At 55.7% G+C, this 13,414-nt stretch overlaps 1 protein-coding gene across 3 annotated transcripts in view; it reads left to right on the top strand.

Moving 5' to 3' along the window:
- The window catches only part of LOC104858255, a 27,519-nt gene extending 16,157 nt beyond the window's left edge, over window positions 1-11,362 (top strand). The window contains exons 2-7 of one of the 3 annotated variants that reach the window (XM_033757809.1): window positions 2,339-2,408; window positions 8,911-9,002; window positions 10,396-10,521; window positions 10,677-10,799; window positions 10,943-11,024; window positions 11,260-11,362. In XM_033757809.1, the coding sequence (XP_033613700.1) occupies window positions 2,339-2,408; window positions 8,911-9,002; window positions 10,396-10,521; window positions 10,677-10,799; window positions 10,943-11,024; window positions 11,260-11,276 (510 nt within the window). In that variant the 3' untranslated portion in view covers window positions 11,277-11,362. Of the gene's footprint in view, window positions 1-2; window positions 49-2,338; window positions 2,409-2,538; window positions 2,929-3,961; window positions 4,309-8,910; window positions 9,003-10,395; window positions 10,522-10,676; window positions 10,800-10,942; window positions 11,025-11,259 lie in introns of those variants that run through there. The other 2 variants (XR_004514941.1, XR_004514942.1) reach the window with 2 other exon arrangements.
- The last annotated feature ends 2,052 nt before the right edge of the window (window positions 11,363-13,414 follow it).

Below are 13,414 nucleotides of genomic sequence, written 5' to 3'. Positions count from 1 at the left end.
CGCGACGCGCGGCCCGCGCGGAGGACAGGGCCGTGTGGGGGGTGACAGGTGCGTCCCTAGGGGCCAGGGGAGCGCAGAGGAAGGGGCGAAGTCAGACCGCGCTCTCCGCTGCGGCCCAGGAGGCGGACGATCCCCGCGCGTCGCTCTCGCGTATGGGTGAAATGTCCAACAACCATTTATTTTAATAAATTAATATGGCTGCAAACCAAGTTCTCAAAATATAAAGCCTTCTTCCCCCCATAGGGTCTTCCTAGGTTATCCTGCCTGGGCTTAAACTTGCAATCCTCCTGCCTCAGCCTTGCAGAGTGCTGGAATTATAGGCGTGTAGCGCCATGTCTGGCTTAAATTCTATTGAGTCAAAAATGTAATAAATGAGAAAAATATCGCTGAGACTCCAATGGTTTAAGAAGAATTTTAAATACAAGCGAGCCTCTACATACGCACAGACGTGAACTGTAGTCTTCTCCAATCCCCCCCAATTCTGAGAGATGGGGGTTCTCGCCACATTTCATGGGGAGGAAACCAGGCACAGAAAGGTTAAGCTACCGGCCCAAGGCAGCTAGTAAGAGGCCGCCAGGTTTCCTTTGCTGCCACACTGCTCCTCATCCAGGACCCCTCACTGCCAGAGTCTTTCCTGCCCTGCCAGGAGGCACACTGGAGCCAGCAGACTGACTGCGGCCCAGCTCCGTGTTTCTAGCTGGGTGACTTGGAGTCAGCTTCCTCAGTTCCCCGAGCCTCAGCTCCCTCACCTGAACAGCGGGGCTAATTCATGCTGCTGTGGGAACGATTGAAATCTCAGGTACAAAGCCACAGAGAGAGCTAGGAAATGAGAGGTGGTCAGCAACAGTCATAGGCGGTCAGGTTTCTGTTCTTTCTTTGCAGAGGGCATGAAAAAAAGAGTGTGAATTTCTTGGGTGGAGAAGAAGAAAAAACAAAACCCCAGAGCTGAGATGTAAAAGGGAAATGGGAGCCAAGAGTCGGAAGGGAAGCAGAAGCCCCATCGCCTCATAGCAGGCAGGACAGGCGTGAGCCAAGGGGTCCTCACTGCAAACGTGGGCTCGTGCTGAATCCCGGAATGTGGCGCTGGACACACTCACGTCCTTCCTGCCTTCGTTAGGGAACCAGAAATGATGGCTAACGCCATTCTTCATTCATCCACTTAATCTTTCATCCAGTCGATTCTCCCTTCATTCACCTACTCGCCCACCCTTCCATCTAATCACCCATCCACTCGTGCATCCATCCACCCAACCATCCACACATTTACCTCTCTTTCCATCCATGTACCACTTGCCCACTCATGCACATCTAATCGTCTGTTATGTGTCTATGCATGCACGTATTCGTCTCAGTTGCTTTTCTCATTAGAGACAAAATACCTGACACCTGAAGTTCAAGGAGGAAAGGTTTATTTTGGCTCACAGTTTGGCTCACAGGTTTCAGTCCACAGTCAGCTGGATCCAAGGCCAAGTGGCACGGCAGAGGGGTGTTGCCGAGGAGAAACAGTTCACTAGAGGCAGAAGTCAGCAAAGCAGTGAAGCAGCAAGCAGTAAGCAGCAACAGCCTCTTTCTGTCCCTTAGGTTCTGTCCAGGGTATCTGGCCTTAGGGCGGGTAGCGCTCACACCCAGTGTGAGCCTTCTCATTATCCACACCCTGAACTATGCCAAACCAGTCAATGGACTAATTTAGTAGTCAGGGCCAGGGATACAGCTCAGCGGTACCGTGCCCACCTGGCAAGCGCAAGCTCCTGAGTTTGATTCCCAGTACCCCCAAAAGAATTTACACCATGAGTTTACCAAGCATTGCTCATCCTTCTGTTCTGGAGGTCCAGCCTGTAGATGCAGGTGTGAAACACCCAGCACCTTCCACCAGGAAGCTAAGAACAGCTAGGAAATCCAGCACCAATGACACCCGAGTGGTTATGTAAGAGGTTCTGATGTCACATATTGGATATCAGGAGGACAGCGTGGACCATGCTGTCTAGGAAGGCTTCCTGAGAAGGGGGCCTAAAAGCTCAGCCTCAGGAAAAGGAATGGAGGGCAGGCAGGGAAGGGTGAGAAGCTCCTGGCTGGGAGCAGCGTGGCTGTCCCTGCAGCTGGTGGGTGTGACAAGCAAGGCGGTGTGGCCGGCGGTGAGGCCAGAATGCAGGCGGGGCCCTGATGAGGTGAGGGCCTGTGGAGGGGACTAAATGGATTCATCCAGGGGTGGGGCCTGGGCCCAGCTCACCAGGCCTAGCTGAGGCACTTGTGTCTCCCCTGGCAGGCCCAGGGGAGCCATGGTGGGCGTTGGAGCTGGGCTGGACACACCGGCCCTGATGGCACCTCCCTCTTGTTGTAGATGGTGACTCCAAGTATGTGGCAGAGCCAGGAAGGAACAACAGAGGCCCTTCCAATAAAGCACCGGGCAGGTAAGTGGGGAGAGGGAGATGCTGGGGGGCGGTGCAGGCAGTTGGGGATCCTAGTAACTTTCGTCACATGCTGGTGGCAGGGGTGACAGAGTAGGGCTTTCCTCGCGGGCAGAATCTGACTCCCTCCTAGTTTCCTAGTGACTGCAGAACTCCACCTGACATCAGAAGTGGACGCATCCCTGTGCCCCCGGGGACCTAAGCCCGAGGCCACACTAGGGGCCGACTCGCCTTTCCAGACCTTAGCATCTCCGATGTCCCTAAGTCTCGTCTGTCTCGCCCCACTTCCGCCAAACGATGCCATCAGGGCCACTGGCAGGGGCGGTCTCAGGCACCCTGCTGCTAGGCAGCAGTTCCTGGCTGCGTACTTCGTGCCAGGCATCCTTGGAGGGCAAGACAGTGAACAGATGTGGCCAAGTCCCTTCCTGGCAGATCGTGGAGCGACGGACTCACCGGTGTCGTGGAGCAAGTGACAGGGATGAGGAACAGAACTCCACGGGGCCAGCGAAGGTCCCAGGAGGAGGTGACATGGAGCCTGAGGACTGGGCACCAGAAGGTGCTGCCGGGGAGGATGGGCTGGGGATCAGCACCGGGCAGAGGGAGTGGGAGGAGCAGAGTTCCCGAGGGGACAAGCTGGGCTTTGGGGAACGGAAGGGAGGCCCCGGGCACGGGGACACAGTGTACAGAGGCTGACCCCAGGAGCCAGGCGAGTGCAGGCTCTGCCTCAGGCGGGAGTGAGTGAACCACAGCAGGGGCCGTGTGTGCACAGGAGCCACCTGCGCAGGGCCATGACGTCACAGCACCCAGGTCTCCACCCATCACAAGCACAGAAAAGCCTGCAAACACACGCGGCCCTGGGAGCTGGGAAGGGAAGCAACACCTGTCGGGCTCCAGAGTACAGGGTGGGTCCTCCGGGAAGATCCCCAGTGGTGGGATGGACGCCAGCCAGTCTCCCTCTGGAGGCCTGCACTGTGCCTGGCTGGTAAAGACCCAGCCAGACCTGTGAGCTTTCACCAGCAAAGTCTGGCTGCGGAGGAGCAGGCCTGTGGGGGAGTGGGCTTTGGGGCGGCCCCGCCTGGCTTTGAGGTCCTGCTCCCTGGCTGTGTAACCTGAAGAAAGAGACTCTCAGCCTCAGTTTCCTCATCTGTGGAGTGGGAACGAGGGTGAGGGACAGGTTGGAAACTGAGTCAAATACTTGAGATTTTTCGGGAGCTGGATATGGTCATACACACCAGGAGGCCGAGGCAGGATTGAAGGTTCAAACCCAGCCTGAGCAATTTAGCAGTTTAGCAAGACCCTGTCTTTAAATGGAAAGGCTGGGAATTGTAGCTCAGCAACAAGGTCCTGGGTTCCATCCCAGTACCACCACCACCACCACCCCCAAAAAAGAAAGGAAAGAGTGAATGAGTTTTTCTGGGAGTTAAGAATTTCATCTTCACGGAAGCTGACATCTTCCTGGTACTTCTGGCCAGGCAGGGCAGGTAGGGGATTCGACAGATTGTGACCAACTCCGCCTCCTGCCCCAGGGTGGCTCAGATTCCTTGCTTCCTTTCCAGCCCATGAGCAAGAGCACTCCTCCACTTCCTAAGCCTTGGACATAGCAGGGGACACAGCTGGGCTCCAGAGCTCAGGCTCTGCCCTACAGAGCTCCTTAGAGACGGGACAAGTGGCTCCAGAAGCCGGCCTGGCCCCAGCCCAGTCTGCAGGTGTCCTGAGCAGCTCTGGGTTCCTGCTTTGCACCCTGGGCCCTGAGCAGCCACTCCACCATCTTCACACTAGGAAGAAACCACTGCCCTCATGGGGTAAAGGCCTCTTTCTGCATTGGAGTTCAGCATCTTGGTTTATTTTGCACATTACTTGCAGAGGCAGTGCCTGTTCCAGATGTTCTCAGAATAAATTTGCCCATCATAGAATGGCACTGAACTTACGTGTGTGAGTCATAGTTTTAACCACTCGATGGCCTTAAGTTGGATGTGCTGAAGCCTAAAAGTAAGCTGGGGGGTGGGGGGTGCTCAGGACAAAATGAGGCTTGGCCTCCGGGGTTTCTGTCTTGGTCCCTGATTGATCCTGAGGTGGGAGGCAGGTGGGTGCTGTCAGGAAGAGGTGATGGCTCAGCTCTGCTCTCGGTCCCCGCACACGTGGGCCACAAACCTCCCCATTGTAGCCTGGGAACCTCTGCAAGAGACCACAGGAGGGACTGCTGGACGAGGCTTATGAAGGTTCCTGGAGAAAGCAGCAGGGAAGGGACGTGGGAAAGGATGAAGGGATGGTCAGGCGAGAGTGAGGAGCCCTGGGTGTCCACGCGCAGCTGTGGCACGGCACTGGGGCACTGGAGGCAGGCCGAGCCCATGGGCCGGCTTTGGGGCAGGAAGCCTGAGTGGCCACGCGGAAGGCCCAGGCTTGGTGCAGTGATCCGCTGTCGCTGTCTTATAACTCAGGAATGCGGGTACAAGGGACCCCCTTGTCCATCTCCAGTTGATGTGGGAGGCCCTGGGTCACAAAGCCGGGCACTTTGGGGTTGGGCAAGGGAGCCAGAGTATAACACAGAGATAAAGGCGCCCGGAGTGGGCAGGTGCCCTGCCTACCAAGGACAAAGCCATCCTACCAAGGATGATGACCCAAAGGGACTGGGCCAAGCCCCGGGTGTACTACATGCTCCAAGTCTGAATACTCTCAACAAAAATGTGCACTTACTCACAGGCTCTAACCAGTGACCAGTCCCTCGCAAATCAGCCCAGACACTGCAGTTAATCCGGCACAACGCGACATTTTACATCCCAAAATGGGCTGCTACCAGGCACCTGAGGCTCAATATTTTAAAACAAGCACCTCTCCGGGGTCCCCAGTTCCTCCGACCCACCCGCGAGGCCATGTGTCCACCAGTCCCTTAGAGATGGACGGAGTCCTAGGCGACAGCGGTGGGCAGCCAGGCTGGGGGAGACTCGGGGAGACTCGAAGATCCTGCACTGCCCTTCAGACCCGGGAGGGACGCTGCGCTGCACTCGGCCTCCTCTGGTCGTCCCCAGCCCTGAGCAGGGTCCCCTCAAGGCCCCTCCATGCCATCTCTGCGAGCTCGCCAGTGTGCAGCCTCGCTCCAGAACACCTGCACGATGGGGAAGGTGGGAGAGGCCCTGAGCGTCCTGCCACAGGGGGTCCTCGGGGAAGAGGACAGAGGTGGGGCCGAGGACTACCACCCTCCTCAGCGGCCCCTGACTGCTTCTCCCCCGGGCAACCCCGCTGGGAAGACGGCGGATCCTGATTCTAGGCTGAGAAGGCAGGCAGTGACGACGACTACCCCAGCGCACCAGCGCCGGAAGCCGCCCGGGCCTGCCGGAAGTGACGTCATGCCGCGCCGGCCCCGCCCTCGAGCGTTGGTGCCCTCCGCGCGCCCGCGTTCTGTGCCATCCGGGATGGGCGTCTCGTTCCGAGCTCCTGACGGGGACGAGAAATGGCACTGCGCTGGCCTCCGAGAGCGAGACGGAGAAGGTGTCAAGGCGCTCGCGGAAGGAGGAGGAGATGGGCCCGGGGCGGGCAGGGAGGGAGTCAGAGTCTGACAGGTTACTCAGAGTCGCACAGCGCTGACGTCTGTGAGTTGAGTCCGACCAGGCGTCCCCGACCCAGAGGTCTGGGCCATTTTCTTCTGCCTGCGCTCTTGCTGCCACTCGTCTCTTCGTCCCGTACGTCGGATAAGGGGCTTGGATTTTCCCTTGAACTCGGTTTACCTCTGAGCTTCTTGTCCAGCTCATCGCACAGCCTCTGCGGCCAGAGGCTCTGGGTTTGAGTCCCACCTCCACCAGCGCTGGCTGGGTGACCGCAGAGCAGCAGGGCCTGCTTGCTTAGCGTGTGGCTCCAGGAGTCGGTCCGTCTGCGTGGCGTCTCTAGAACTGCTTGGCACAAAGAAAGCAGTCAACAACGCAATGTGAACTGTCACTTGTAGTCACCTTCACATCTGCCAGTAGAGCCTGACGCTTAGATAATCATACAATGGCTTCGCTGGAAAGAGAGCCTATCTGGCCTTGCACTTTTGTACACTGTCTTTATTCGCTGCAAAACAAACCTTAGGTTCACTGGTAGTCTCACTGGTGGTCTGATTAAGCCATCACGCTCTTCTCTCTCTTTTTTTTTGAGAAGTGGACCCACCACAGCTATTTTGGACGCACAGCGATCCTCCTGCCTCAGCCTCTCTAGTCCTGGCATTACAGGTGTGTCCCTTTCTCAAAGTAAGCCGTGTCACATCGCAGCCTAAGCATGGGAGTGATTGTCCCATCTTTTCAGAGCTCTGGGGATTTTGGGGAAGCACAAGGCATCTTGCAGGCAGCTGGGAATCTTGCTACTACAGAATCACCGAGTTGATAGCTTCTTTCTGCCCCGCTCTCTGTCTTCCTCTCCAGCTCATTGCTCCAGCCACCTCGCGTTTATTCTGCTGTCTCAGGCCTGCCTCTTTCTTTCTGCTTAGGATGGCTCTATCCCAATCACACTCCTTGTGACTGGTTTATTTTCATCTTCCAGCTTATTGTCACCTTGGAGAGGCTGTCACCCACTAGGACACTTGTACCACTTGGGCCCTGCCGCTTCTCTGCCTCCGTGCTGGTGATTATGAGGCTTCCCCCAAGGTCAGGGTGACGGCCTTAGAGTAGTAGAGCAAAGCATCCTCGGTGCACAGGCGTAGTCTGGTGAGCTTTGTTCAGTGTGGAGGACACTGGAGGGCTCCTGGGCTGACTGGCAGGAAGTGGAAGGGGTGAGAGTTGGGGGTGCTGAGTCTCGTCCTAGTGAGTGACAGCTGGCGCCATCCTTCCCCTTTGCAGTCACCGTCTGTATCTGGGAAGTGCCAGTGGAGCCTCCCCGCAGCAGGAGACCGAGTGGGACTCCTTGTCCTCGTGTGAGGGGTTAACCGTGGCAGTGGCCTGATGGGGGCCGGGACCGAAACGGTTGCTCTCCTTTCCCCTGCTGCTCCTCATTCCAGCCCACTCTATCCTCCCTCCTCACCTTGCAGCAGTCCCTCCTCCAGGTCTTTCCGTAAAGGTCTGTTTATGCAGTAATAGGTCTTGAGTATGCCTGGCGGTGTGCTGTGTGTTAGGATGTGGTGGTCCATGGGACGGCCATCAGGTACCTACCACGTGGCAGGGGCGGGATGGCGGGCGCCTCTGTGTGCTTTCCGTGAGCGCATAGGCGGTGGAGCCACTCTGGATGCCAGTGTGTCCATTCCTAGGAGAGTGGGTGCTACAGTGCAGCAGTCTCATCTAAAGACTGGGGAAACTGTCTCCACGAGGAGACAGACACGAGAATGGCTGTAGAGGTCCAGAGATTTAGCTCAGTGGTTCTGCCGCCTGCCTCTCAGGCACAAAGTCCTGAGTTGAATCCCGAGGACCAAAAAAAAAAGTCTGTAGAGTACTGAAAGAACTTATGAAAAGAACAACAAAAGTGGAATTAACGCAGATGGTCTTCATCAGGAAGGTGGATAAATAACCTGTGTCAGAGAAGTGAGTGAGTGGTTTACTGAGCCTTGCTGGGCCAGGAAGCAAGTTGCTTGAGAATATGCAGTATGGAGCCATTTAGTGAAACTGAAGAATGTAGAGCAATCCTATACATTGCTTAGGGGTGATAAGTGTGTAAAGAAGCACTTAAGCATAGTAAGCGCCAGGTTCCAGATCGCGGTTCCTTTAGATGTGAGGGTTCACAAGCAGCATCTGGGTGACGCTGGCTTCCTTAAGCTGGAGGATGTACAGAAGGCTGTCCTGCACTCATCTGATACCTTCCTGTGTGTGTGTGACGTATTTCAGAACTTTACAGTAGCAAGCAGTGTGTCCTGCGGTGGAGCCTCCAACCCGGAAGGGTTGATGCCCAGCCTGAGACGGAGGGGCAGGCAGGAGAAGCATAGGGAAGGGACGCGGTGACAGTTCAGTTCCAGGGAACCATGAGAGGCCAGTGTGGCTTGGAGAAGGAGGGAAATCCTCTGGAAGTGTCTGTCGGTGCTAGAAGGGCATCTGAACTTCAGGCCTGCAGAATGTGGCGACAAGAGCTCTGTGAGGGAGAGGGTGAGGGGAATGAGGAGGGTGGAGGGAGGGAAGCCAGGCCCCATTTCTCAACTTGGATGAGGTAAAAGGGTAAGAGTTGGAGAGGAGATCAAGGGAACGTCCCAGGCCAGCTAGGCCAGGTGGGCAGGCCAGGGTGCCAAGAGGGTGGTTGGAGGTGAGGTGATGTCAGGTGGGCTTGTCTGAACGGAAGGCGCTTCGGGAGCCTGGGGTCTGTCATGAGACCACCCTGGGTACTGCCTGCATGGGCACCTGCAAGCGGACTGCCTTTCAGCTCAAGCTCTGAATCTGTCACACTCGGGAGCACTGAATGATTTTTCCATGTGTCGGTGTCTGTGCATTTCAGACTCCGCAGAGCACGTTAGGATTTGCAGATGTGACCAGAGCTCAGTCTGATCAGACTGACACAAGGCAAAGGCTTTTTCCTCATGACAAGTTTAGAGTCTCACCTTGGGCTGGCTGTGTGTCCCTAGGACGCCCCAGAAGCCCTCATTGCCCATTTCCGGACACTGGACGCCAGAAAGACAAAGATCACAGAGACCGCGTGCTCCCTGCCTTCTGCACGGTAAGCCAGCTGACTTCTTTGCCTTGTGATTCTGACCATTTCCTTTCCTCTTCTAGATTGGAAAGCTGCTTTCCATCAGTGCCATGTTTTCCTAAATGACCCAGCCCTGGGGAAATTTTGTTCACTGAACCTGCTGCGTGGTCCCTTGCCCTGAAGAGCCGGGCTGTGGCTGTCAGCACTGCTGTCCTGCAGTGGCAGGAGGTGCACTTTCCAAGCGGGCTGCTCCCCTGGGATGTGCCTGGGTCCGAAAGCTCTCTGGCCAGTAGCACCTTGTGGATAAAAGTGAACCCCAGCAAGCTTTGCTTTGGTCTGGACTGGGTGGTGAACAGAAGGCAGAAGCTCCGAGAGGGGCGCGTGGTGGAAGGAAAGTCGTTCTTGTAGAATGAAAGAAGGCATGAGGAAGAAGTCTCGGGCAGGGAGCAGGGGCTGACGGTCTCTGCCACCTCGGGGAGCCTTGTCGGAGCTGCCGGGCCTCGCAGGGAGCGGCTCCTGGTCTCGGTGTCCCCCAGGCTCCGTAAGGCTGCGCCGTGTCACTTCCGGGAGGGAAGCAGGGAGCGCACATCACAGCCCACGCTTCTGCTCCTCTGTGGAGGCTGCAGTCAGCCCACAGGAGGGGGAAGCGGAGGGTGTGAGCGTGGCTCTGCACTCACAGGGTGGTTGGTGCTCCCCGAGGGACAGTGACACTGACGTGAACCGATTTTCTCAGAAAGAATGAAAAGCAAAGCATTTCGGGTGGTGAAGAGTGACGGTCGTGTTCTGGCTGCTCAGCACGATGACCGGTGTGCATGGGGAAGAGTCACCGGGAAGGGTAACCGGCTAACTCATCAGCCTGGTGTCCGGCCGGTGCGGAAGTGTTGGCCTGCAGCCCAGTGGGGCCTCAGATTCCCCTCTGAGCAGCCCTGCAGAAGTCCCCCCATGCCTGTGATCTGAGGAAGTAGTTACTGAGTGTCCTGGGTGCCGGCCCCATGCTGGGTGCTGAGGAGAGGAGGCAGGAGACACTCAGTCTTCCCGGCAGGCACTTCGGGCCTTGTTTGGTGCTGCAGGTGTCACACTCTGCCTCAGCGGAAGCCCAGGGCTGACGTGAGATCCTGTTCCAGTGTCAGTTTTCTGTTGGACCCCATGGAGTTACTTTTGAGGCATTCGGGTAGAGTGTCCTCTGTCGATATTTAGGTCTCTGACGGTGTCCTGAGCAGGATGTCCTCAGTGGGCCGAGACCCCAGCGCAGTGATATGAGTTGCAGTGAACTTGGGGTCTCTAGTCAGGCTGGAGGCTCAGGGAGGATTTCCTTATGAGGGATTCTTGGAGCGAGGTCTCCGCATGTTCTTCTCCAGGGGCTGTCACAAACGACCGCAGGCTCTGCGGCTGAAACAACAGAAGGATCTGTGTCTTGCAGGAGCCCAAGCTGAGCCCACATCCTGAGAAACCAGAAATGAAGGCACCGATGGAAGAGAGAAAGCACCAGTGGAGGATGAGTCCCCAGAGTGGACGAGGGGTGGGGAAGCAGGCGGAGTGGGAAAAGGTTAGCGTGAGGACGAGTTGGATGAGAAGCTGAGGGGAGGCTGAGGGTGATGCGTGCCCGCCAGCCTTCCAGGCACAGCCTGAGCTGAGCAGTGTGGTCGGGAGGGACAGGGATCCCACTGGGTTCGTGCACTGGCCAAGGACCTCCCCTGGCAGGACTCAGAGCAGCATTATGTGGCCTGGAGGCTCCCAGTCCAAGGACGGAAGAGAGACCGTGAGGTCCGGCCCCGGCCACTGGGACTGGAATTTGGAGCTGTCTCCATCGTAGATGCCCGGCAGGTGAGTGCGAGCATAGCGGGAATAACAGGGCAGGAGAAGGTAGAAAGCTCACCTTCAGCTGTTCTGCTCCCACACTGGGAGGCGCGGGATGGAACTCCTGCCTCAGAACCACTGAGACTCTTCTGTCCTTCATTTGATCTCAGCCAAAGGCCAAGAAGCGATCTCCTGTCCTTCTCCACTTGCATTGGGTGAAAGTTTGCCCGCAGCATCTCTCTTGTGTATTTGGTACTCGCTCTGTTTTTCCTACCGTGTCAAAACTTGGGAGTTTAGATAACAGAAAGACTTTCCGAAAGAACCCAAAGCCCTGAGAGGGAGAACATGAACCCCAGCATCCCCAGAGCCCTCAGGCTGGAAACCAGCCAGTGATGGGCAGTGACCGTGGCTCCGTGGACAGGGAAGCGGCTGCTGGGTGGGACTGCACGAGCGTTTGTGTTGATTCTCTGTCTGACTTTTCCCACAGCTACAACACCGGCCTGAAGGTAATGACTGTGACCTCTCAGCAGATCACCACCTCTGGGCTCCCAGTCGACTGAAAGCCACTCACTGCCCAGGTCTGAGGATGAGGGTGGCTGCATCAGTGTCCCCTGACTGTGTTCCTGTCAGCTGGAAAAACGAGGAGGTAAGTTCAGTAAGACTGACAAGGTCATTGTTCCCACGATCAAGACGTCCTCCGGTCCCTCTGATAATCCTTCCATTTCACTAGTTTATCCCTGAATAAAGGTCAAATAAGTACTCGCCGTGTTCAGAGAATTGTACTACTTATTTTAGCCTCAAATTCTGTATACAATACGGAAGATTGAAAACAATTTTTATGTTTGTATTGAAAACATAGGCGTGACTGTGTGACTAAAATCCTAGTTGTCTGATGCTCAGATGGTAGAGAAACAGTGAGTTTTATTTCACTAAATGAACATAAACTAAGGCCCCTGCAGGGCTGGTCTTGTTGCCCCCTCCATGCTCATCAGATATAAAAGCTCTGCCGAGCTCCAGAGCTTGGATCTGCAGGAGTTCAGCTCAGGCACTGCGTTTGCGGCCCTGTGCCTGAAGCACTGATGGTTACATGGGGGACACAGATGTGGGCAGGGCAGCCCTTACTGAGAGGAGCTTCGTGTGTTTGCACCAGGGTCGCTGAGGACTCAGGACTGTCGGTAACAACACCTGTCATGGACAGTGCTGAGCCCACCCGGAGAAAGGGAAGAGGCCGGTGACGGGGCACAGCCCTGGGCTCTCTGCCTCCTGAAGATTTAGGATGAAAGGACCCTGGAGAATCTCTCCAGAGCGTCCCACGGATGAGGGCTCACACACACTTCACGTGGGTCCCGTCCCTGGTTTCCTGTCACAGGTGAAGTTTACCTAATAACCGAAACAGAAGCCACGCAGATGTGAACTACAGAGCCTGGACAGTGTGAGGTTGGGTGCTGAATCTCCAGAAAGGTCAATCTCGGTCAGAAAGGGAAGTGGGCAGAATTCGGTGTGGGACAGGGGTCATGGCCCTGTAATATTTGAGGTTTTTAGGCTGTTTCGATCAGGGTGACACTTGCAGAAAGCTCCTGTGGTGCTGGAATACAATGTTCAGTGACCCGTGTTTACTGTGCTCCTTAATGAGGCTAAAACTACAACAAAAAGCCGCCCATCTGAGAGGAGAGGTGGAGTTAAGTTATATGAAATTTAACTGAGGTGCAGTGAAAAGCCAACAGTGTGTCAGGGAGAGGAAGGAAGCCAACATAAAAATGAAATGTGGCAAGGATGATATCACTAAAGGACGTAAACAGTTTTCAGCTTTCCTGATAGATCCACTTGGTGTTACGTACTGGTCTTCGTTCTGTACATTTCAGTGATTTAGAAATAGCGGTGAACATTCAGAAGATCATGATACGTTTTTATTCCTACATTTGCATCGTTTAGTTTTCACTTCGGTAAGAAACATGGTAAAGAGGTAGTAAGATGACTTCGGCCCTGCTGAAGATTTAATCTGTAAGGAACCGGTTTGTGTTTTGAGGGTATTATCCATACATAAGGGTGAACGCTGGGAAATACGCTCAGGGTTTTGGGGAAAGGGTACGCATCAGTGGTGCCTTTCCAAAGAGACCAGGGGCTGTGTGTGTCAGCACAGCCCGGGCAGCTGGAAGGCGGGGGCTCCTGGCGTTCTGTGACATCCCCACCTTCCAGTTTTCTACTGTAACTGTCTCCCGTTGCCGGGCACACTGGGCCGTAACTGCCTTGCTCTGTCTGTCGCAGGCATGTGCCTTTCCAAAGAGACCAGGGGCCTTGTGTGTCAGCACAGCCCGGGCAGCTGGAAGGCGGGGGCTCCTGGCGTTCTGTGACATCCCCACCTTCCAGTTCTCTGCTGTAACTGTCTCCCGTTGCCGGGCACACTGGGCCGTAACTGCCTTGCTCTGTCTGAGTCGCAGGCAGTACCTTCTGCTCTGAACTCAGGTTCTGGATTCTTGTTTTCACTGTGAAATTCTCAAGTGTGCTGGGGTGTTGTTCGACTTGTTCTCAGCAGTGAGTTCATCAGTGTGCTTACTGTCCTGCCTCGGTCCCGATCCAACCTAGCCGATTTCCTTTGATTTTAACCTGTCTTCTGTTTGTCTTTCTTCTCCCCAGTGCTCAGT

This window comes from Fukomys damarensis, unplaced genomic scaffold (assembly GCF_012274545.1).
Source record: "Fukomys damarensis isolate Sample0158 unplaced genomic scaffold, DMR_v1.0_HiC HiC_scaffold_32, whole genome shotgun sequence".
NCBI lineage: Eukaryota > Metazoa > Chordata > Mammalia > Rodentia > Bathyergidae > Fukomys > Fukomys damarensis.
The sequence above is the reverse complement of the archived record's forward strand: the minus strand, read 5'-3'. Positions and strand labels throughout refer to the sequence as shown.